The 26102-nt window shown below is 36.7% G+C and overlaps 1 protein-coding gene across 2 annotated transcripts in view; it reads right to left on the bottom strand.

Annotated features, from left to right (window-relative positions):
• The window catches only part of TDRD5 (tudor domain containing 5), an 82725-nt gene that overhangs the window by 16604 nt on the left and 40019 nt on the right, over positions 1–26102 (bottom strand). For both annotated transcript variants that reach the window (XM_029935160.1, XM_029935161.1), the window contains 7 exons: positions 22627–22835; positions 20700–20920; positions 15006–15218; positions 14430–14496; positions 10196–10396; positions 9530–9688; positions 6714–6872 (listed from right to left, as the gene is read on the bottom strand). In XM_029935160.1, the coding sequence (XP_029791020.1) occupies positions 6714–6872; positions 9530–9688; positions 10196–10396; positions 14430–14496; positions 15006–15218; positions 20700–20920; positions 22627–22835 (1229 nt within the window). The remainder of the gene's footprint in view (positions 1–6713; positions 6873–9529; positions 9689–10195; positions 10397–14429; positions 14497–15005; positions 15219–20699; positions 20921–22626; positions 22836–26102) is intronic.

The raw sequence follows: 26102 nt of genomic DNA, 5'->3' as shown, positions 1-26102 counted from the left end.
AGTATAATCATAATCATAATCATAAAGCCTTGACTGGGGTGCCCAGGTAGGTCAGGCAATTGAACGTCCAACGCTGGCTTGGGTCATGATCTTACGGTTCACGAGTTCAAGCCCCACATTGGGCTCTCAGCTGTCACTGCAGAGCCCACTTCAGATCCTCTGTATTCCTTTCTCTCTGCCCCTCCCCCATGTGTGCTCTCTCCCTCCCTCAAAAATAATTTATATATATACATACATACACACACACACACACACACACACACACACACACATATATATATAAGTCTTGGCTTAAAGTTTACATTTTAAACAAAAATAAGTGAACAGATTTATAAGCTAGTGAGAGACTCTTCAGTCTTTATACCAAAATCACAACCCATCAAAAGAAAATCTGATGAGACACCTAGGTGGCTCAGTCAATTGCATGTCCAACTTTGGCTCAGGTCATGATCTCACAATTTGTGAGTTTAAGCCCTGCATCAGGCTCTGTGCTGACAGCTCAGAGCCTAGAGCCTGCTTTAAATTCTGTGTCTCCCTCTCTCTCTGCCCTTCCCACGCTCACTCTCCTCTCTCTCACTCAAAAATAAACCTTGAAAAACAAATCTGACGAAAAGAAAAACAAACCTGGAAAAATCACAACCCGATTTCAAGTTATACTACAAAACTATGATAATCAAAACAGTATGGTACTGGCACAAAAAGAGGCACATAAAACAATGAAATAGAACAGGAAGCCCAGAAAGAAACCCACATTTATATGGTCAATTAATCTTCAACAAAGGAGGAAAGAATATGCAATGGGAAAAAGAGAGCCTCTTCCACAAATGGTGTTGAGAAAACTGGACAGCTATATGCAAAAGAATGAAACTGGACCACTGGCCTATGCCCAACACAAATATAAATTCAAAATGGATTAAAGACCTAAATGTGAGACCTGAAACTATAAAAATTCTAGAATAGAGTACAGATGGAAATTTCTTTGACACTGGACATAACAAATTTTTTCTAGATATTGTCTCCTGAGACAGAGTAAACAAAAGCAAAAATAAACTATTGGGACTATAGTGAAATAAAAAGCGCCTACACAGCAGAGGAAACAATCAACAAAACTAAAAGACAACCAACTGAATGGAAGAAGATATCTGCAAATGACATCTCTAATGAAGGGTTAGCATCCAGAATATATAAAGAATTTATACAACTCAACACCCAAAAAACAAATAATCCAAATTAAAAATGAGCAGAAGACATGAAGACATTTCTCCAAAGATGACATACAGATGGCCAAAAGACACATGAAAAGATGTTCAACATTATTCATCATCAGGAAAATTGAAATTAAAACCACAATGAGGTATCACGTCATACCTGTCAGAATGACTAAAATCAAAAATACAAGAAACAAGTATTGGAGAGGATATGGAGAAAGCGGAGCACTGTTGGTAGGAACACAAAACGATGCAGCCACTCTGGATAGGGGTATGGAGGTTCCTCAAAAGTTAAAAATGGAACTACTCTATGATCCAGTAATGGCACTAGTGGGTAACTACCCAAAAACACTCATTCAAAGGGATACATGCACCTGTATGTTAATTGCAGCATTATTTATAATAGCCAAATTATGGAAGCAGCCCAAGTGTCTTATCAATATATGAATGGATCAAATGGTGTGTGTGTTCGTGTATATACGTGTGTGTGTGTGTGTGTATATATTTTTTTATACACATGCACACCAGAATATAATTCAGCCATAAAAAAGAATGATATCTTGCCATTTGCGAACACATGGATGGAGCCAGAGACTACAAAGTTAAGGAAAACAAGCCAGTCAGAGAAAGACAAATACCATACGATTTCACTCATGTGAGGAATTTAAGAAACAAAACAAATGAGCAAAGGAAAAAATAAAAAAGGAGATAGAAAGACAAACCAAGAAACAGACTTTTCACTAGAGAGAACAAACTGATGGTTAGCAGAGGGGCAGTGGGTGGCGGGGATTAAAGAGTACACTTACCATGATGAGCACAGAGTAATGTATAGAACTTTGAATCACTATACTGTACACTTGAAACTAATATAACACTTTATATCAACTATATTAGAGTTAAAATTAAAAACTTAAAAATGAAAATTAAAAAAAGAAACCGTGTTAAAGTGGACTACATCAAAATTAAAAATGTTTTCTCTGCAAAAGCCTCTGTAAAAGAGGACAAAGAATATAAACTGGGAGAAAATATTTGCAAATCACATAACTAATAAAGGAGTAGGGTCGAGAACATAAACTCATTATCATTACTCAACAGTAAAAACATCAAAAAATTAGAAAATGGGGAAAAGACGTTTCACCAAGGGTGACACACAAATGGCAAATAGGCCACTAGGGAAATGCCAATAAAAGCACAATGAAACAGCACTGTATACCTAACAGAAGGGCTAAAAACCAGTGACAACACCAAACGCTGGTAAGAATGCAGAGAAACTGGATTACTCAATACTTGGCTGGAGGGAATGTGAAATGGTACAGCCTCTCTGGAGAACAGGATGGCTGTTTCTTATCAAACATGTAATCACCTCACAACCCAGCAATTTCACTCATGAATATTTATTCCAGAAGGAGTTACATTCACCCAACAACTTGCATACAAATGTTGATGTTTAGCTTTGCAATAGCTAAACCTCAAAACAGCCCAAGTATTCTTCAAAGGAGTGATGGTGAAACACTGTGACATGTATGTGTACATTAAATGCTATTCAGCAAAAAAAGGAAAAGAATGACTGCAACAACTCAGATGAAGTTGTACTGAGCAAAAAATGCCAACTCTATGATTTCACTTATACAGCATTTTTTAAATGACAAAATTTTTAAGTGTAGAAGTGGTTTGTGGTTGCCAGGGGTTAGGGACTGTGGACAGAGGGAGGATGCATGTGGCCATAACAGGACAAGACAAGGGGTCCTCATGATGATGGACGTGTTCAGAATCCTGACGGTGCTGTTGGATCCATGAACCCACACATGTACCAACACTATACAAAACTAAACACACAAACATACACACACACACACACACACACACACAAACTAAACACACAAACATACACACACACACACACACACACACACACACAAATAAATACAATTAAAACTGGAGAAACCTGAGTAAGTTAAGCAGATTTTTATCAACGTCAGTATCCCAATTGCAATACTGTACTATAGAGTTGTTAAAATGTGGCCACTGGAGGAAAGAGGCAAGGATTACAGAGGATCTCTCTGTATTATTTCTTATAACTACACATGAATCTTCAGTTACCACAAAATGTCAATTAAAAATAAAAAAGAAATAAAACTAATTTTATATCATCCTTTCCAGAAAATAGAAAATAAAATAACACATCCAAATCTATTTTATGAAGCCAGCATTACTCTGGTACTAAAGTCAGGCAAAGTCTGTACAAGAAAACTATAAACCACTATCTTTCATGAAAATAGACATAAAACTCTTCACCAAATATTAGCAAATGGAACCCAGCAATATATAGAGTAATACCCCATGATCAAGTGGGATTTATCTCAAGAATTCCAGTCTTCTTCAATATTTGGTCGTAAGGGGGGAAAAAAACACATATGATCATATCAATACATACAGAAACATCATTTAACTAAATTCACACTCCCGTATTTAGGATAAAACCATTCAGCAAGACAACAAGATATTCTCTCTCACAACTCTTCTTCAATATAATATTTTGAATCCTAGCCAGTATAATTACTAATACACAGGAAGAAAGATAAAGACCTACAGATAGGAAAAGAAATAAAACTGTCTCATTTCACAGACATTATCATCTTTGTAGAAAATCTCAAAGGAAATCTATCTAGAACTAATGAGGTTAGCTAGTTCATAGGACTAAGGTCCAAATACAAAAGTCAAGTTGTATATATTAACAATGAAAATATGGGGGCGCCTGGGTGGCTCAGTTGGTTAAGTGTCCGACTTTGGCTCAGGTCATGATCTCACAGTCCATGCGTTTAAGCCCCGTGTCAGGCTCTGTGCTGACAGCTCAGAGCCTGGAGCCTGCTTCAGATTCTGTGTCTCCCTCTCTGTCTGCCCCTCCCCCACTCTCTCTGTGTCTCTCAAAATAAAATAAAGACATGAAAATTTTTTAAATAAATGAAAATATGAAAACAAAAAGGTATCACAATTGCTCCCCCCAAAATTTAAATCTTTAAGTATAAAGCTAATAAAACATATCTTGTACAGTGAAAATTATAACACCCTGACAAAGGTATAAAAGAAAACCTAAATAGAGAAATTGCTGTGTTCACAGATTAAAGATGTTAATTCTCCTTAAATTTATCTATAGATTTAATATAATTCTAATCAAAATCTCAGATATAAACTGATTCTAAAATTTACATGGAAAGTAAAAGGAAGGTGAATATTAAAAAGAAGTTTGAAAAAAGAATAAATGGGAGTAATCATATTACCTGACACTAAGAGGCATTATAAAGCTATAGGAATCAAGATGGTGTGGTATTATTGAAGAGACAGGTAGATCAATGGAGCAGAATACAGTCCAGAAATAGATATACACAAATGTGGAAAATTGATATTTGTCAACTCTGCAAAGGCTATTCATCAATGGAGAAAGCATCGTCTTTTCAACAAATGATACTACTGGACATCCATACATAACAAAATGAATACTGCCCGAATCCTCATACCTTATACTAAAGTTAACTCAAGATGTCTTGATACAGAAAACACTGTTCATAAAAGAAAAACACTGACAAACTGAAATTTATTATCAATTTAAAATGTTTTGCTGTATAAAAGACACTCTTAAGAGAATATATGACATGTTACAAGAAAGAATATATTTAAAAATCATATATCTGACAAAGCACTTGTATTCAGAATATTTAGGACATTCTCAAAATTTACTAGCAGGAAAACAAATCACCCAACCAAAAAACGGGCAAAACACTTGGACATTTCCCCAAGAACTACGTATTATGGATGGCAAGTAAGCACACAAAAAGAAGTTCAACAACAGTCATTAGGGAAATGCAAATTAAAATCACACTGTGACACTACTACATATTTGAATAGCTAACAATAGAAATTATTGATAATACCTAGTGCTCTCAAGAACATTTTGGCATACACTTACCATTTTACTCCTTATGCAGGAGTAATTTGTGTGCAGAAATCTGTACACAAATATTTATAGAGGCTATATTCATAATTACTCAAAATTGAAACAACCCAAATATCTTTCAATGGGTGAGAATGGGTATACAAATTATGGTATATCCTTTCAATAAACTAGTACTCATCCATCAAAAGGAACAAACTATTGATATATGCAACAATTTTGATAAATCCCTAAGGTATAATGCTAAATTGAAGAAGCCAGTCTCAAAAAGTTATATACTGCATGATTCCAATTATACAACACTCTTAGAAATATAAAACTATAGCGATGGAAAACAAATCAATGGCTTCTAAGAGTTGAGAATGTGGAAAGGCTGATTATAAAGGGGTAGACAAGGGAGGTCTTTCCGGTGATTGAATCATCCTGTATCCTAATTATAATGATGGTTACACAAATTTATACATGAACTAAAGTTTATAGGACAATACACCAGAAGAAAGTCAATTTTACTCTACGTTGATTTAAAAAGAAAGAAATCCTAACACTAGAGAAAATAAGAGTCATTCTGGACAGGAAAAGTTGCCAGTGCATACTATTTGACTATCAATAGCATTCACAGTCATAATAATGTAAATACTGATCTAATGGAAAGTGTGGTATAACGATATTAGTAAGATGGACGGGGAGGGAACAGAAAGGATGTGTGTTTTGTGTGTGTGTGTGTGCGCGCTGGGGTGAAGGGAATAAGAAAACTAAAATTTCATCATTCATAGAAGGACATAACACTGACAACTCAGGAAATAACAACATAAGCATGTTATTTAATGAAAGAAATGAAGGTGAATTCCAAAAGCAGCTGCTAAAATAGATGAAATGGTTGGTCTATGAAATAGAAAATATATAGGAAAGGTTTATAGGTCACTCTAAGCCCTGTGCACATAAACATTCGATTAAAATAAAGATAAAGGGAGCTTGGGTGGCTCAGCTGGTTGAGCATCCAACTCTTGTTTTCAGCTTAGGTCATGATCTCACAATCTGTGGGATTGGGCCTGTGTCAGGGTCTGTGCTGACAGCAGGTTCCATGCTGTTCCATGGGATTCTCTCACCCCCTTTCTCTCTGCCTCTCCCTCGCTCACACTAGTATATACATGTGTAGGCATGCTCTCTCTGAAAAATAAACATTTAAAAAAATAAGGAAATAAAAATGTAATACATCCTCCAATAAAGCTGTCAGCACTTTTCCTCTTGGGTTTTCCCAATACTATTTCTCAATTCCAGTTTCTCATCACTACATATTTCTTGAAGATCACCCAAAGCAACAAGATAGAAACAAATATATCGGAGCCAGATAATGCCTTTCCTTTTTTTATGATCAAGACCATGTTGCTTCAACTTTGGTGTTGGTGACTATTGTAGAAAAAATGTAATTCGTGTGTGGAATTACAAGCTCTGACAGCACTGAAAGCAGAACGTCAAGAGCTACTTTATTCCAAACCCCTTTACTTATGAATTAATTATAGTAATCCCATTTGCAAAAAATTCCTTCTTTCTCCTACCTCATTTTCTTCTTTCAGATCCTTTAGGTCTGGGATGGACCACTGTGGATCTTCTTCACAGCTCTTATCTTGGGTTTTCAAAGAACTGAATTCAGAATCCTTTAATGACTCCTTTATCTCAGATGTAAGGTGACGGAAATCCTTTTCATCATTAATATTCTGTTGGGAAATATGAAAGGCAAATTATTTTCTACAATAATTATTTTAGAAATTATTAGGGGCACCTGGGTGGCTCAGTCGGTTAAACGTCCAGCTTTAGGCTCAGGTCATCTCCTCATAGTCTGTGAGTTCGAGCCCCACACTGGGGTCTGTGCTGACAGGTCTGAGCCTGGAGCCTGAGTCCAATTCTGTGTCTCACTCTCTGCCCCTCCCCCACTCATGCTGTCTCTCAAAAATAAATAAAATGTTAAAAAGATTTTTTACATTACTGTCTACACTAGTGCTATTTCTAAAACCTACATACCCATACATTCTAGGAGGAATTTTTCACTATGGGTCACACAAACTCTACATTATTTTCTAACTTCATCCATGACCCTACATCTTCCTATCCTGATAAACTAGAGTTCAAGCCAACAAGCATTTATTGAGCACCATTATGAAATGTATACAGGGTAGCTCTGTGGATATAGAGATGAATGCAGCAGGTCCCAGCTCTTAAGGAACTCAAAATATAGCAGGAAGACACACAATCAGATAATCAATTTACAAGCTTCAATCAATGTAGAGCCATCACAAAGATATGACCAAAATATTTCTGGGGAGTAAGATGTCTGAGAAGATGCAATGAAAGAGGTCACACAAACTGTCAGGATGCTTAAAATAAGAGCAGGAATTACAAGGAACTAGGTGTGTGGAAGTGGGGAGGGATGGTGGGCAGGTAGCTGGGTTTCAGGGGTGGGGGAGGGTAGCACATGGGAATCTTGACACAGGCTGGGGTGGGATATGAGAAAATTTTAAGTCTTATCTCTAGTGCAGAAAAGATGGCCTGATTTCATTTTAGTGACTAAACTATGATTATTTGAAGACATCAATACAATAATGACAGGATGGTCTAAAAATTGTAAAGGTTGTATTCAAGTCACTATTTAAGAATCAGGAAATGTAATTGTTCTAATCAAGTAATAAATATGAAGAAAAATTCAGCCTTCAGAAACTGTTATGGCCCAAACAAGCCTAATTAATTTTAACATAAACTAGAAATCTAAAACTCTTACACTGTTTCAAACATGCTGCAATAAACACTCATACACATTTTTCAGAAGAGGTTAACCTCCCAGTGATCAAACTGGCCTTCCCTTTTTATTTAACAGTAAATGTCTACTAAAAACATAAATACTATATCCACAATTTTGTTTTATAAGTCAAATACATAAATCATATTTAAGAAAATAATATTTTCATATTTTATTGAAAGAAAAGAAAAAGGTCTGCTGTGCTCAACACAACGTTAGGCTCTCTAACTGAACACACCCTGTATTCTTGGCCCAATACTTGTTGTTGTCATGAGGAATATTAAGACTCAGAGGACATGTTTATTTGTTCAAAAATCATTTAAGTTCTTACTATGTGCTTCACTTTACTTATATCTAAAACAGAGATACTAAAATACCAATACCAAGCTGGTAAAGTGACCATGGAGACTAAATTAACCAACACATATGAGCGCTTGGAACAGCCCCTCCCAAGTAGTACAAGTTCAATAAATGTTGCTGTTGTTAATTTTTTTTTTACATTTTTATTATTACCACTGTTGGCTGGAATAATACATAATTATAACAGTAGTAGTAATAATACGAATATTGTTATTACTGTGGGTGGAAGTCAGCAAGGTTTACAAAGAAAGAAGGAAAGTGTGAAGAGTCTCAAATGTGCAGAGCGAAGAACAGCATTTGGCTGAGTGTAGGTAAACTCACAACTGCACCAAGGCAGCAACGGCATTTTGCATATGTAAGAAATCATACAGGAGAGAGCATGACTGAAACAGAGATTTCTGGGTTTTTTAAAGTTTATTTATTTGAGAGAGAGAAAGAGCAAGCGAGAGCAGGGGAGGGGAAGAATGAGAGAAAGAGAATCCCAAGCCGGCTCTACACCATCAGCACAGAGCCCCACACAGGGCTTGAACTCATGAACCAGGAGATCAGAACCTGAGCTGAAATCAGGAGTCATTCAAATCAAGAGACACTCCATCAACTCAACCACCTCAAACCAGCAAATAATGAGAAACAAGGTACTGTTAAGATAATTGCATAAAGTTTCCAAACTTCCCGAGGTTTGGAAAGCCTCAGATGCCTCATCTATAAAATAAGGATGAGGCGCCTGGGTGACTCAGTTAATTGTCCAACTCTTGATTTCGCCTCAGATCATGATCTCATGTCATGACGCTTGCTTGGGATTCTCCCCCTCTCTCTCTGCTCCTTCACCCCCCAAATAAATAAATATTAAAAAAAATAAATTTTATTTTTATTTTTGAGAGAGTGAGACAGAATGAGAGTGGGAGAGGGGCAGAGAAAGAACAGACACAGAATCCAAAGCAGGCTCCAGGCTCTGAGCTGTCAGCACAGAGCCCGACATGGGGTTGGAGTCCACAAACCACAAGATCATGACCTGAGCCGAAGTCAGATCCTTAACTGACTGAGCCACCCAGGTACCCCAAAAAATAAGTTTTAAAATAAGAACAAATTTGGTAACTTTATCACAGGAATTTTGTAAGGATTAAATGATATACTATGCTGAAAAGTACTTTTTATAGTGTTTGGCATAAATGCTAATAATAGTAAAAATAATAATAACAACATTTGCAAAAAATCTCTTACCAGGGTATATAATTCATTCTCCTTTGATTGTGGACTTATCTCTCGGTCTTCATTAAAATAGTGCTGCTGGGAAGGATAACCCAGGTCTGTCAGGACCACATCTTCTGGTCCTGCACTGAACTTGGTATATAAAGCTAGAGGATTGAGTTCTCTGAAACCCTGGGATTAAAAAAAGAGAAGGAAGAGTTTAATTACTTAGATAAAAAATGAAAAAGTTAGCACTTCATAATTTTCAAATGTTGTGGAAATGTATTATCTTCAAAACCTTAACACTTAAAAAATTTTCCATACTGACAAGTTTTCTTAGTCACAAAAATTACCAGCATCAATCTTAACAGTGATGTAGACATTACTATCAATATTTGCAAAATAAGAGAGGGTTGTCTTGTCTAAGATGACCTCCAAGAAATAGTCTGAGGTAAGACTGAATCCTCAAATCAATTACTTAAAATTAAAGTACTCACATTTAGAGAATAATAAAGCCAATGTAGTTTTTTTTGTGATTATTTGAAAATTATGAATGCTCTGCATTAAGAGGGCAGGAATCTCACAGACATTTCTAAGATCAAAGAATATATCAAATAACCTCCTGTGTTAAATTCTCTTACACCTTCAAGGGCTGAGATTAAATAAAATATATTACAAAATGCATCCCGGCTGCTCTACCTTAGAAGGGACATTTTCTCGGCATACAATAGCATGGCCCTCTGTTCTCAAGACATGATGGAAGTAGATGTCTTCATTTGAGGATGTATCACATAGAAAAATGTTAAGGATTCCATCTACATATTCATCCACTACCCCCACTAATGGCTTCAAACCACACAACTTCTGGAACTGCAAAATAGCTCTGGATGTCCAGTGTTCCTGAAATAGAATCAAGACATGAGATGTGGATGATAAATTCAAACATGAATTATAGTCAGCATATACAAAAATAAATTCCTAATGAAGTAGAGATTTTAGTGGAATAATAAAACCACAACAGGACTAGAATAACATACTTCAGGATAGTAATGATTTGGGGAGGAGAAAAGTTAAGAATGAAGGAAAAATTATGAAAAATGTGACTTTTATCATTTATGTGGTGAAAATCTTTTATCATTTACGTGGTGAAAAACTTCTGTTTTCAAAAATAGATAAGTTAAATTATTGAACTAACCCTCCCACAGAAACAACTAAAATTTCTAGATAAAGTATTTTTTAAATATGTCCATAAGTATCAAAGAACTATCAAGAGTAATAACTTACCAGGACAAAATTAAAGGGAAAGGGGGAACTATTTTGCCTCAAAAAGGAAAAGAAATTAATTAGTCTTTACATGGATTTGCAGTTCACTTTTCACCTGGATGGTACACAAATCCTCAGGTGTTCATTTAATTTAACATGATTCCAGACTGGTAGTATTCCCTAGGCACCTGGCAGGAGTGAATGCAGATCTCTCTAGAGGTGGGCAGTCTCAGCCCATATTATTCAAACATTCTTATAAATAAATTTTCAAAGACAATGAACAGTATGCAAGCAAAGATAAGAGGCATATAAAGAAACAAATCACAAGTAAGAACAAGGAAAAACAACATAAACCTTCAAAAATTTTAGATATTTGATTTTCTAGACAGTTATAAAACAACTAGACTTACTACACTTAAAAATAACAACAAAAAATATTTGAAAGCTTTTGCAGGGATCAGCTCAGTCATCTATAAAAATTCATCTAGCAAAATTATAGTTCAAAGAGAACTTCTAGAAACTAACAACATAAACCAAAACTTAAAACCTAATAGGTTGATTCAGTAGCAAATAAGATAGAATTAAATAGTAAATCAGTAAAGTGGAAGATAATTTGGGGGAAAAAATACCTAGAATGCAACATAGAAAGACAGAAATATGTAAAATGCAGAAGAGAGGTTAAAAAATATGGAAGATAAACTGAGAATGTTTAACATATATTCAATTGTGGTCCAAGAAAAAGAGATGCAAAAACAGAGACAGATGGAATGTAAATATGAATAATGGGAAAAAGACGATAAATAATTGAGATAATAGCTGGGAATTTCCCAGATTTAATAAAAAGTAACAAAGCACTGGTAAAAGGGAATTCAATGAACCACAAAGTAGGATAAATAATAAATCCACACATAAAGATACTAACATTGAAACCACAAGCAGCCAACAGGAAATGTTAAAAAGAGCCAGAGACAAAAAGGACACTGCCTTCAAAGAACATCCACAGACTGACCACTGACCTGGTCAATAAGGTAAAGGAGACCAGAAGCTACTGTGATGAGGTCTTCAATGCACTAAACGTATTAGCTGCCAACCTAAAATTCTATACCTGGTAAATATATCTTCCAAAGGTAAGTGCAAAATTGAGTTTCCAGGTAAACATAACTGAGTTTGCCATCAGCAAACCCTCACAAAATGAAATCTTAAAGGATTCAGTGCAAATAAAAGGAAAATGTTCCCAAAGGGGTTGAGTGGCGAGAATGAAGAGCCAAGGAACTGAGAAGTACACGACTAAATCTAAATGCATATTATTTTATGTGGTCAATTTCTTGAGGAGTTTAAAAATACTAACAATAATTACACAACAACAACAGATCAGCAGAGGAGGTTAAAGAAGAAGGTGTTCTGATGTTCTTGTGTCTTTACATACAGATGTGCTTATGTCCTAGAGGAATCCCTAAAATAATACAGTGTGTTACTTAGCAGAATGATTTAAAAACTTTTCAAAATCATGCACGCAAGGCAAAAAAAGGGAAAAATAGGTAAGCCAGTGATTTTCCAGCACGTGCAGAGTTTAGTAATCATAAAGACTTGGGCACCCTGCCAGCCCTGACTTTGGAACACCCATTCTGTGGCTCCCTCCCTTCAAGCATTTCTCCCTTAACTCCCAGCTGTACAGCCGGTCCCAGTTCCAAATGGTGTCTTCTAACTCTTCAAGCCAGCAATGGCCATAGACCGGGAAGTGACCCCAGGACAGAAGCTGAAAGTTTCCTCATGTTACCTACTGCAGCTTGACCTCCAAAGGTAGATTTCTGCTTTTCTGCCAGCTTTGGATTTTGTCTATGAGAGGAGTCATCCCAACACACTACTCTATTGCTACTCTGCCATTACCAAATGTATTAACTATTTTTGAAACGAGGAGAAAGATGTAGAAATATACTGAGATTCATTCATTTAGTTACAAACATTTATTAAGCACCTACCAAGAAACGACCATTCATGTAAGCCCAAGAGGTTCAGTGGTGAAGAGACAATGTCCCTCATCTCAGGAGCTTACACTGCATATGTGAACAAATAATTAAGATAATACCAGACGGTGTTATAAAGATAAAGTGAAAATGAATGAATGAAGTGGAAATGTGTACTTTCAATTGGCACCATGGTCAAGGAAGTTCTTCTTGGGGAAATAACATCTGGGCTTAAGTCTAAATGACAAAAAGGAACCAACCATGAGAATTCTTTAAACAAGCTATTTCAATAATCAGAATTGGCAAAAGCACTAAGGTCAGAAGCATTTCAAGAAGGAAATAAGAAAATAAAAAGAGAAACAAAAATGGAAGCTATCTGGATAATATGAGAATAATCACCACTGCCTACAAGTGGGTCACAAATTTAGCCCTGAGCTTCCTGACAGAAGTAGTAAAAAGAAACCTGGTCAAGGCCAACATGCACCCTAGAAAACAATCCTGAATACTGACTTGCACAAAAGTCATAACTGCATACATTACTTACAATACCCTAACATCAGAACAGATTCAATGTCTAACAATAAAGGGATTGCTAATCCATGATAGACACTTACCTAAGAGATTACTATGAATCTATTAAAATTGAGAACTATGGTAACATATAAATTTATGCTATAATAATGCTAAGTGAAGAATACGATGCTATAATAATGCTGTGTGAAGAATATGATTACTATTTTATGTAACCCTGGGAACCCTACAAAAACCCTGACCCCTAACATCCAATAAACTAAACTGAAAGGAACACACATCAAATTTCTAAATTGAATGTGTTTGAGTGGTAGAATAATAGGTAATGTTTTCTTTTCTTTCATCTTTATTTTGTTTTCCAGACTAAAAAATAATCAAGGACTACTGCATGTATACATAAGCAAATGATAAGGTAAACAAACAAATGTGGTATAATAAGTGTGTATGCCATATATATTTAAGAGTTCTGAGGAAAAACACAAAGTCGGGTGCACAAAAACCCTAATTACACTAACAAATGTATCTCTGTGGATAAAGGCGCCTCCTGCTTCATCCCACTCCAGTCATCTCGCACAACTATGCTACTAGAGAATTCCTAAAAACAAAAAACAAACAAAACAAAAAACATGTGACTGAGTATGGCAGTTCCCAAGGTACGCCCTTCAGGTGCTCCCGCGCATCTACAGGACAATGCGCAGACTCCCCAACACAGACTCGCATCCCCACCGCAGCGCCCAATTTCTCCAGCACCGCCTGCAATGAGCCAACTCTGGCTCACGTGCTGCCATGGGGGCAAACGGAGCCACTTCACATTTCTCAAATTCGAGGTGTTTATGTTACTTTTTCCTTTGTCTGGAATCTTCCTTTTGTGTCCAGGAATAGTCCTACTCTTCCTTCAAAGTCCCATCCAGTGCCCGCTCTACCACAGGGTCATCCCTGACCAGCCTCGACAGAGAAGCAAACACAGTCCTCCCTCTGCACGTCTGGCACACACTATGTGTAGTATAAATGTCCCTACAGCCAAGGTGACAGAGACAGGTCTTCTGGATCCACGTCCATCTTCCAGACTATCTACGATTTCTTTGAGGGCCCATTCCAGGTTTTGTCTTTGCATCCTAAGATACTCTAACTGTCCTCAGCACCAAATGTTTCTGGTTACATGGGAACAAGCATACCTGTACTGGTCTCACCCAAGCCAAGGAACAGGGGATGGCCTGAGCTGGGAGCTTTGTGTAGCAGCACCTGTAAGAGATGACCACATACCCCAGTATTTAAAAATGCATTTTGTGGACTCTCTAATCCACACTTGACTTCAGCTGTTTACAGCACTTCAGAGTATCTTACTCATGCATTTTTAAATTAATGTCTTACACTTTAAAGCAATCTAAGAAAAAAAACATAAAACATAGTAGTCCTTGAAACCCATGCAATTAAAATTTAGGTATGAACAGACCAACCTTCATGCCATTTAAATGCAACTCTTAGCATTACCCAAAGAATAATTTTCTTAATAAGAGAATGAAATTTAGAGTCTCATGGTCCATTCAGATTTACAGTCATGCAAAAGAAGACATAAGAGATTATAACCCCAACATGAAACTAAGGGACCATATGCCAAGTCCATTTGCACTAAAAAAAAAAAAAAGGGATGGAAGAAAGGAAGGCAAGAGAAAAGAGAAACCCTAACCCCATGTAGCTTCAGCATTATGATTCAAAACTTAATAATAATTTAACCAGATTCATTAACTCACTTGAGAAACCTTAGGGAGGACTTCTGAACAGTACCAATATTTCCAAAGTCTGGATAGAATACTTCAACTTCCTGTTTCCCGAGGACTTGATGGATAATGACCCGATACCACCATTTATCCTCAGAAATCTTGACACAACAGAGATGCCCTGGTTGGATAAAATACTCTGGCATGGCATATCGATCAGAAACCAGCTGACTGGAATAGCAGCGCCTATAGAATTCCATAAAACAGGGAATTTCAGAGAGGGAGAAAATATCGCTTTCATTGATGCATCAAAAGCAAGAAAGTCTTGGTAAAAAGCAAGGAAAAAAAATCCTCACTTTTTCTGATTTGTTAATGCCTATTAATACCAATTAATTTTATTTTCCTTTTTCTTACCCAAAACCCTTCTCTTCATCAACAAACTTCTTCACATGGAAAGTTATACTCATTTTATCTCATATTCTCTGAAAATGCAATCCAACTTTATTCCTCAGCACTTCCTAAAGTGGCCCTTTAATTCCCAAATCCAATAACCTATCTCTCCAGCTTTCAATACACTTGCATTCTCTGCAACATGACCCTCTTTCAAACTCTATTCTACTTGGTTTCCAAGACACTATTTTCTCCCACTTCTTCCCTGTCAATAATTGGCTCTCTAATATTGGCTCTCTTATTGCCTTTAAAGTCTAGGTTCTCTGGGATCATATATTTAGGAAGTATAAAATAATAAGAGCTCAGGCTTTGGAACCAAGTAACATGAGCTCAAATCCTGACTCCATCATTTACTAGCTGTGTGACTTTATCTTTCTGTGCTTCAGTTTACTTTTTGAGCATGGAGAGGACAATAAAACCTTAGCAAAAATATGTGAATGTTAAGCACAGAGTCCAATTACAGTAAGTACCCATTAACTATTACTACTCTTGCTATATGCCATCTTATCCATTTTCATGTCTTTATACCACTATTGAAAAAAATACCATCTTGATATTTAAACTCTAAATCACTTCTGAACTTTAAAACTTTATTTCCAGCTATACACAGAAGATGCTAGTTGTTCCCCAACTTTCATTCTCCTCTCTTTTTCTCCCACTAATAGAATACCAAATTTTAACTGAGTATATAGCCATGCAGATTTCCAGGCTCCTTCACATCTAGATGTGAATACTAAGTTCTGAGTAATGAACTGTGGGGAAAAAGTAAAGTGTGTATGATTAGGATGGTAGATTTTATGTGTATTTTACCACAATTTAAAAAAGTAAAAGTATGGAAATTCTAGCTCATGTCTTTCAAAGAAAATGGCACATCTCCAACCTCCTACTTTCTTCTCAATCTCCTTCCCACTGGCTGGAATGAGAACCTCATGGATGTGGTGGCAAGCTACATCTGGAAAGCAAGACAGAAATCACGCGTGTCCCTAACACCAGGGAGCTACCCTATCCTGCCTGTATTGCTTACATATGAACTACTATAAGAAAAAGAAATAAACTTTTATCTTTAAGCTATTGCAGCTAAGTTATGTCTCTGTAACAGTAGCTAAACCTAATCCTAACTACTACTGTCCACTTAACACTGTCAATTCACTACTTCGTGGTCACCTGAGAGGCACCAGGTGTAAACTTGTAACCCCAGCTCAAACCTACCCAAGCTCTAAAGTCAACATGGCTTCCTATTCTCCTTTTCTCCTTCCCTTCTCAACCCTATTCTTCTCACCAAGACCTGGCAACTACTTCCCCAAATTCCCTTCAATTTCTTTCTTTCCACTCTCTCTTACCAAGACTAGCATATTAACAGATGCTCCCCTGCTCACTCACCCATCTTCCATGCTGCAACTAGAGTTATCCTGCTAAAACACAAACCTGTCGATGCCCCTACCTTCTTAAACTTTCAGAGGCTGCACACTGTCTACAAAATCAGTCAGAATTCCTGCTCATGGTGTTCATACTCCAGCTCTTCCCTAGTATTCCAGTTTCACATTTAGTCACTGACCACCCAACTTCATGCAGTGGTGACTTCACTTCCCTATTTGCTGCTCCCAGAACACCACGCTACTGTTGTCAATACTGGCCTTGGTGCCAGCGAGTGGATCCACACATACCCACTCACGCTTTCCTGACTGGCAAATTCTTGTTTTTTAAGCCTAGCTCTCCTTTGTGAAGCTTTGTTCCACCTTACACAGGCAGAATTACTGCCTCATGCAATACCCCACTTATCCCCTACCTACCTCCCCAGGTAACCGTGGAGTTCACAAAGGCAAAGACCATGTCTGTCTTCTCATATGGCTCATGCCTCAAAATCCCAAACACACAGCAGATGTGGTATCAGTAACAACAGCAACCAACAGGTGAACTAGACTCCATTCTAAGTGCCTGAATCTTCCCAACTCTGTGAGGCAGGTATGAGTACTATCCCTGCTTCGGAGATGAGGAGACTAGGCCCAGAGTAAAGGAACTTCAAGGCATAGAGCCAGTAAGTGTGCTTTGAAACATGTACTAAACCTGGGGCACCTGGGTGGCTTAGTCGGTTAAGCCTCCAACTTTGGCTCAGGTCAGATCTCACGTTCGTGGGTTCGAGCCCCGCGTCAGGCTCTGTGCTGACAGCCTGCTCAGAGCCTGGAGCCTGCTTCCTATTCTGTGTCTCCTTCTCTCTCTGCCCCTCCCCCTCTCATGCTCAGTCTCTCTCTGTATCAAAAATAAATAAGAACATTAAAAATTTTTAAAACATGTACTGAACCCTACAGGCATACTGGAATGGAATATATGATACTATTTTTACTAAGTGATTATGTGACTTACCTTATGCCAAGCATTCTTAGATGAGAGAAGAGTATATAATGTAGTAAAAAAAAAAAAAAGAATAGTCTTGGAGAGATACATAATAAATACATCATTCTTATATATGACATCAATGTAAAAGTTAGACACTGTTGTTCATGAATAAATCTAAAGTGACTGTAAATGTACACATTTTACATGGTGTTTACTAAGAAAGGACACCATTTTTTGGCAGAAAAAACAGATTAATTATAGTAGTAGTTCTCCAAGTGCAGTTCACAAACCACTGGGACCCTGATGCCCTTTCAACAAGTCCATAAGGTCAAGGCTATTTTAATATTTTAGTGTTATTATGAAAATAGTTATTTGCCCTTTTCATTGCATTAACATTTGTAGTGAAGGTGTAAAAGCGAGGTGCCCTGGCCAATCAAGGCAGTGTCACCAAACTTTACTAGCAGTAAAGTGACTTATTTGTCACTGTTATGCACTCACATTAAATAAAAGAAAAAGAAAGGGAAAGAAGAGGCCAGTGTCACTTAAAAATGTCCTTGATAAACCAATAAAAATTAAGTATATTAAATCTCAACCATTGACCATCTCTTCAATATTCTATGTGACAAAAAAGGAAGCACTAGACACATAAAACACTTCTCAAGTTGTCTTAAGAAAAGCAGTTCTGCATTTCAGTGGAGACTGAACAAGCTGCTTTGTCTGTGGCTCATTGTTACTTGGAAGAGGAACTAGACATTTTTTTCATGGAACATCACTTTTGTTTGAAAGGACTACTACCAAACTATGTTTATTCAGACTCGAGTATCTGATGCATGTTTTCTCAAAAATGAAGTGAGCCTGTCACTTCAAGAAAAACACAGACAGTATCTGTCATCAATGTTAAAATTCAAGGCTTTCAAGTGATAATTTGGATTTTGGAAATGTATCCACCACCATGAGTTTGACAACTTCCTAATATGTAATACTTCTCTGATGAGATCAGTGGTGATATTAATGACTGTGATTTTTTTATACTGTGTGATAAAAATGTGTCAACATCTGGAAGACCTACAGAACTCAGTGAACCAGTATTATCCAAAGGCCAATGCAAGATGCTTTGAAATTATCAATGAAGGTAAAAGATCCTTTCAGGGCTGATTACACTAAGTCCCTTATGCTTGCTTTAATGTTCTGCTATTGCTGTGTTTAAATAGTAATTTTTAAACTTGGACGCTTGCATTTTAATTTTTCACTGGAACTTGCAATAGCATAACTAATCCAGGGTCCGTTCAAAGTACATAGAAGACCAGTGAATTTTAACAGCAGGGTTATGAGAAGTTCAAATCCTACACTGCAACCAATCTTTAAGAAACTACCACTTGTCAAGTTTTGGAATGTTCACAAATTTTCTTAAATATCAAAGATGATTCACAAATTTGTGAAAAGGCTATTAAAATACTACTCTTCCCATGAAGACAAAGGGGAACCCTCTGTAGATGGGAATGCAAACTGGTGCAGCCATCTAGAGAACAGTAGGGAGGTTGCTCAGAAAGTTAAAATAGAACTACCCTATGGTCCAGCACTTGCACTACTAGGTATTTCCCCAAAGGGTACTAAAATACAGATTCAAAGGAGTACACACACCCTCACATTTACAGCAGCACTATCAACAAGAGCCAAACTATGGCGAGAGCCCAAATGTCCATCGACTGATGAATAGATAAAGAAGATGTGGTATATATGCAATGGAATATTGTTCATCCTTCAAAAAGAATGAAATCTTGCCGTTTGTAATGATGTGGATGGAGCAAAAATGTATTACACTAAGCAAAATAAGTCAGTCACAGAAAGACAAACACCATATGATTTCACCTATATGTGGAATTTAAGGAGAAAAAAAGAGAGAAGTAAACCACAAGAGACTCTAAATTACAGAGAACTGAGGGTTAACGGAGGGAAGTAGGTGGGGGGTGGGCTCGATGGAGGATGAGTATTAAGGAAAGCACTTGTGATGAGCATTGGGTGTTGTACGTAAGTGATGAATTAGTGAATTCTGCTCCTGAAACCAATATTGCACTGGATGGTTAACTAAAATTAAAATAAAAATTTGAAAAGAGGGGTACCTGGGTGGCTCAATCAGTTGAGCATTCAACTCTTCATCTTGGCTCAGGTCATGATCCCAGAGCCGTGGGATTAAATCCCCCCACTGGGCTCCATGCTGAGCATGGAGACTGCTCAAAATTCTTTCTCTCTCTTTCTTTCTTTCTCCCTCTCTCTCTCTCTCTCTCCCCACCCCTCTGTCCTTCTCCTCCACTCACACGCTCTCCAAAATAAAGATAATTTTTTTAAAAGAAAGAAAATACTCCTTTTCCCAACTATGTTATCTGTGTGCCAGATGTTTTCATACACTTCAACCAAAACGACACAGCTCAAAACATTAAAGATAAAAACAGACATTAAAATCAAACTTTCAGGGGCACCTGGATGGCTCAGTCGGTTGAGCGTCTGACTTTGGCTCAGGTCATGATCTCACAGTTCGTGGGTTCGAGCCCCCAATCAGGCTCTGTGCTGGCAGCTCAGAGCCTGGAGCCTGCTTCTGATTCTGTGTGTCCCTCTCTGTCCCTCCCCTGCTCATGATCTGTCTCTGCCTCTCAAAAAATAAATTAAAATGTTAAAAAAATCAAACTTTCATCTATTAAGACAGATATCAAAGAGATCAACAAAAATGTAAAATAATGCCACTATTCTAATTTCCAGAAAATAGATACTTTTCATAGAAATACATCATTTATATACACCCAAATGGACTGTATTTTAATTTCTAAGATAAATATCAGTAAACAAGAGTTCTGGAGTCTTTAATTTCTAAAAGCTCTAAAACCAAAATGTTGAGAAGTACTGACTTAGAAAGATGCATGAAAAGTACACTGAACAGCAGATTCCTACCTCATCTCAATCATCATGTCTTCAAGTAGTTCTGATGAATCCCTGCTGTAGGTTCGGATGTAGAACTGACTGGGAGAGATGACATACTCCACAAAGACCCCCACCAGAGTACTGGTATCTAACGGCGGCAGTCTGCACAGTTTCTTGTCGCATACAGCATCTGGTGGGATATCATGGTTTTCAATTGCCAGGCTGAGCTGTGACCTGTTAACTTCTACTTGCTACAAGTTAAAAGAAAAAAGAAAAAGAAAAAGAAAAGAAGAGAAATGAAAGAAATCTTTGGGTGAAATTTCAAACTTTATGACAATTCTCAAAGTATATTTCATGAGTCACCTTTATCAGAATCACCTGGGAAATTATAAAAATAAAGGTTTTTGGCTTATTCCAGACTTACTTATTCAGAATACCTAGAGGTGGAGCCCACAATTATGTACTAAAAAATTCCCTAGAGGGAGCCTGGGTCGCTCAGTCAGTTGAGTGTCTGACTCCTGATTTCGGCGCAGGTCATGATCTCATGGTTCAGGACACTGAGCCCCATGCTGAGCGTGGAGCCTGCTTGAGATTTCTCTCTCTCTCTCTCTCTCTCCCTCTCCCCTCTCCCTAGCTAGTGCCATCTCTAAACTTAAAAAAAATTCCCTAGGTGATCCTTACCTACATTAATATATGAAAACTGCCTTACAATATTAAGAGGTAAAAGTATGTTCTACAACTGCCCCATTCAAAATTGAAAATATGGTACTTTAAATATTCAGGCTGAACAAAGACAGACTGTCATCCCTTCCAAGAATAGATTAAATGTCACACTCATCTTCCAATCAAAAATAGGGTTTCTCAGGGCACTTGGGTGGCTCAGTAGGTTGAGTGTCCAACTCTTCATTTCAGCTCAGGTCACAATCTCACAGTTGTGGGATGGAGGCCCACATTGGGTTCAGTGCTGAGCATGGAGGCTTCTTGGGATTCTCTCTCTCCCTCTCTCTCTGCTTCACCCCCATTCACAAGCTCGCTTGCACTCTCTCTCTCAAAATACAAACTTAAAAAAAATTTTTAAGCAAGGTTTCTCAAATGCTCTTATTCTAAAATCTATTATTTCCCTTTAGACTTTTCTCTCATCTTCTAGAAATAAGTAGCAGGCTCCAGACACAATGTTTTCCTTCCATGAAAGAAGCCAGGTATAGATGATAGAAGAAGTGAAGAGTACGCAGTTAATTCCTTAATAACAACAAAATAAATAACAGGAGATGAAAACACAAAAAGGGAGAATTATGTGTGGAAACGTAATGAAAAAGAAAAACCAAATGCACCCTATAATTGAGGACAACAACAGGGGTAATTTGCACCAATTATTGAGACACACAGCTAAAACAAAGCTCCTCAAATCTTCCCTCTGAAGCCCTCGAGGGGTTTCCAGACCACATTTTCAAAAATATGCACAGACCACTGGCTGTTCTTGAGAAAACTGGCAAATCTTCAAACCCATGTGAAAACTTTAAAATTTCACTTGAAAGAAAATTAGTTATACAAAAGATTCAAAGCCAGAATAAATGCTGTATAGGTGATTTCAGACCAAAGCTCTGCTCTCTTCTAAGAAATCATATATATATAGAAATAAGACTTTGCGAAATTGGATTTTGGGATAAAGAAATATTCATTTAGGGGCACCTGGAAGACTCAGTTGATTAAGTGTCTAACAACAGCTCAGATCATGATCTCATCGTTAATGAGTTCAAGCCCCACATTGGGCTCTTTGCTGTCAGCACAGAGCCCACTTTAGATCCTCTGTCCTCTCTCTCTGCCCCTCCCCCATGCATGCACTCGTGCTCTCTCTCTATCTCTCTCAAAAATAAATAAATCATTAAAAAAGAAATATTCATTTAGTTATTTTCTATAATGCTGATGTCCAATGTACAAAGTCTTTACACCTACTCACCAGCGGTAAAGGTTTTTCCACGAGATTAGGCTTTTTGTAAATCTCTTGTCCTTGCGCTTTAGGGGTCTCAGGAAGACAATCCCAGGCAGTCTCCTTGAAAGCAGCAGTAGACAGTGAATTTCTAGGGGGACTGGAGACACAAGTTTTGACTTCTATTTTCTTATCTGGTTGAACTAAACATGAATTTTTGACCGATGAAGTGGGTCCATCTGAAATAATCAACAGAGTAGCCTGTGGATAGCTATTACAATAATTTGTATAATTGTTACAAAGCACATTCTATGGGCCACGCACTGGTTAAATAATGACAAATGAGAGATATGAACCTGACTTTGCAGACCTCTTAGTATGGAGAGATAAAAGGAAGTTCTGGACGGGAACAAATCTTAAATTACTTATACAGGCAGGGAAAGAGCAAGTCTGATAAAGTTTCTTGAACTTTGGTTAAAGGTTTTATTTTTCAGTATCCTGATTTCAATTTACTTCTTGTTCAACTTTAGCAGTGAATGTGCATTGTTACTTAATGTACAATGTATGTGACTACTTAATATTCCATAAAACAATGTCTTAATTTTTAGAGGATCACCAAATCAATCCATATTTTGTTCAAATTTACATGTCCATGATAATTTTAAGGGATTGACACATTAAAACAGACCCGAGATAGACATAAAACCATAGTGGCTCATAAAGAAAAACTAGTAAGTGCACAAAGATGTAGGTATAAGAATGTTTATCACTAGATCGTTTATAATGACAAAAATAAATATGTCTGTCAACAGGAGACTAATTAAATAAATTATAATACAGTCACATAAGAGAATTATATGTAGTTAAAAAGAATGAAATAAACTTACATATGCTGATATAGAAAAATATCCATAATATATGAAGTATAAAAAGAACTTCTACAATATTATATAACACTATTGTATGCAAGAAAATTCTACATGTGAAAAATAACTGGTATATACAAGAGGTCCAGAAAAAGACTTATCAAGACAATTACTAGTTACCAATCTACCTTACTGGAATTGCTTAAACAAGTAAATATTGCCCTTATAATTTTTTAAAAATCTACCTATGCTTATGTATACATTGAAAACAGTCTGGAATAGCAACAAAATTCTAATAGCATTTTTCACAGAATGATGGGAAATGTTCACTTTCAACTTTCCACATTATTAAAATAATGTGTCATTTAATATATTATTTATAATAACACATTATTTTAATAATCAGAAAAATCAACAAGAATACATTTGCATTTTGAGAAAACATTACTATCCATCAAAACCACTTTTAGAAACATAAAATACAAGGACAAGTTGACCCCTGAACATTGCAGCATTTATGGGCATCAACCCCCAATGCAGTCAAAAATCTGCATTTAACTTTTGATTCCCCCCAAATTTAACTACTAACAACAGCCTACTGCTAACCAGAAACCCTATTGATAATAGTTGATTAACATATATTTTGTATAGGTCTTATATACTTTATTCTTATAATAAAGCTAGAGAAAAGAAAATGTTAAGAAAATCATAAGAAATATTACACTTATAATATTATACTGAGTTTACCATAAAAAACCCACATAAAGTGGACCTATGCAATTCAAACCTATGTTATTTAAGGGTCAACTGTACCTTTTAGTACTATAATTTGGCAACATGTTACCACTGAAGGAACAGAATAAAGAATGCATGGCATCTCTCTGTATTAGTTCTTAATAACGGTATATAAGCCTAGAATACTCTCAATAAAAATTTCAAAAGAAAAACACACACACACAAAAAAAAACCCCAAAATTAAGTGCCCTAAATGCAGTGTGTTATTCTGGAGTAGATCTAGACACAGAAAAAGAAGAATTGTGAGAAAACTGATAAAACCTAAATAAAATCTAGAATTTAGCTAATAATAGTATATCAGAGTTAATTTCCCAGTTTTGATAAATGTATCATAGTATATAAGATGTTATCAATAATGGAAATGGTTGAAGAACACATGAGAATTCTGTAATTTCTTTGCAACTTTTCTGTAAACCAAAGATAATTTTTGGTTTGTTTTAGGTTTGAAAAGTTTGTTTAAAAACAAACACAAGGGCTAGGTTCCAAAGCACACCCATTTATTAAGAATGTCCTTGTATTTCTAAAAAGCTTTTGGATGCACAACCAGAGTTAATAACCACTGATCTAGCACTTCCCCATCAGATCACTGTTTTCAGAAAACTGGTATCTTTGGAATTATACAAAAACGTGGATAATGAAGAAAGTATATTTTAAAAAGTCAGATAGATGCTCTTTATTAATAATAGCGGTTAGCCTTATTATAACAAATATCATAAAAAAGCAAGTCATCACATACAAAATGTTTTCAAGGCTAATGTTTAATCTGTCTGGATGATATGCTTACAATAAAGAATATTACATGATCATGATTTATTTTCTTTGTCCTTATAGGGACAATTAGAAAATTAGGTTTGGATCTCCGACTCCAGGCCCATACACACCCCAGCTACAGATAAAAAATCTGGAAGACCAGGGACCCCACTATGCAAAGCACTCTGGGAACTACCAACCCACACCCATTTCAGCTCCAGCTGTCCCTCCAGGACACCCCCTCTGTATGAAGAGCACCAGGATCTCAGGTGTGTATGCAGTTCAGCTCCAGCCATCCCACCAGAGTGGTCCTGGCACACAGTGCCATGGGACACCCAGCTCCAGCCAGCCAGTCAAAGCTGCCAGACACACACACAGTATACACAGGGGATGTTCTTACACATGGCAATTCCTTCAAGTCTAGGAGAGGCAGTTGTTCTACCTAATTCATAGAAAAACACAGAGAGTCAAAAAAATGAGACAGAATAATATACTCCAAATCAAAGAATAAGACACAACGTCAAAAAAGAACTAAACAAAATGGATATACGCAAACTATCTGATAAGGAGTTCAAGATAATGATCATAAAGATGCTCACCTGACTTTAGAGAAGAGTGCATGAACTCAGTGAAACTTCAACAAAGAGATAATATATAAAAAAGAACCAATCAGAGCAGAAGGATACAGTAAATGAAATGCAAAATACACTAGAGGGAATCAATAGATCAGAGGATACAGAAGAATGGATCAGTGATCTGCAAAATAGTAATAGAAAGCACTCACACTAAACAGAAAAATTTTTTTCAAATGAGGATAAGTTTAAGAGATCTCTGGGATAATAGCAAGCATTCTAACATTCATATTATAGAAGTTCTCAAGGGGATGGGGGAGGGAGAAGGCGGCAGAAAAATAACTTGAAAAAATAATAGCTGAAAACTTCCTTTGCCTGAAGAAGAAAACATATCCAAGTCCAGGAATCACAGAAACCTAAAAAATATTAGTTAAAATGTCAAAAATTAAAGATGAAGAGAGAATCTAAAACAAAGCAAAAGGAAAGCAACAAGTCACGTACAAGGGATCCCCAGAGGATTATC

This window comes from Suricata suricatta, chromosome 3 (assembly GCF_006229205.1).
Source record: "Suricata suricatta isolate VVHF042 chromosome 3, meerkat_22Aug2017_6uvM2_HiC, whole genome shotgun sequence".
Taxonomy (NCBI): domain Eukaryota; kingdom Metazoa; phylum Chordata; class Mammalia; order Carnivora; family Herpestidae; genus Suricata; species Suricata suricatta.
This window is presented reverse-complemented; position numbering and strand designations above follow the sequence as displayed.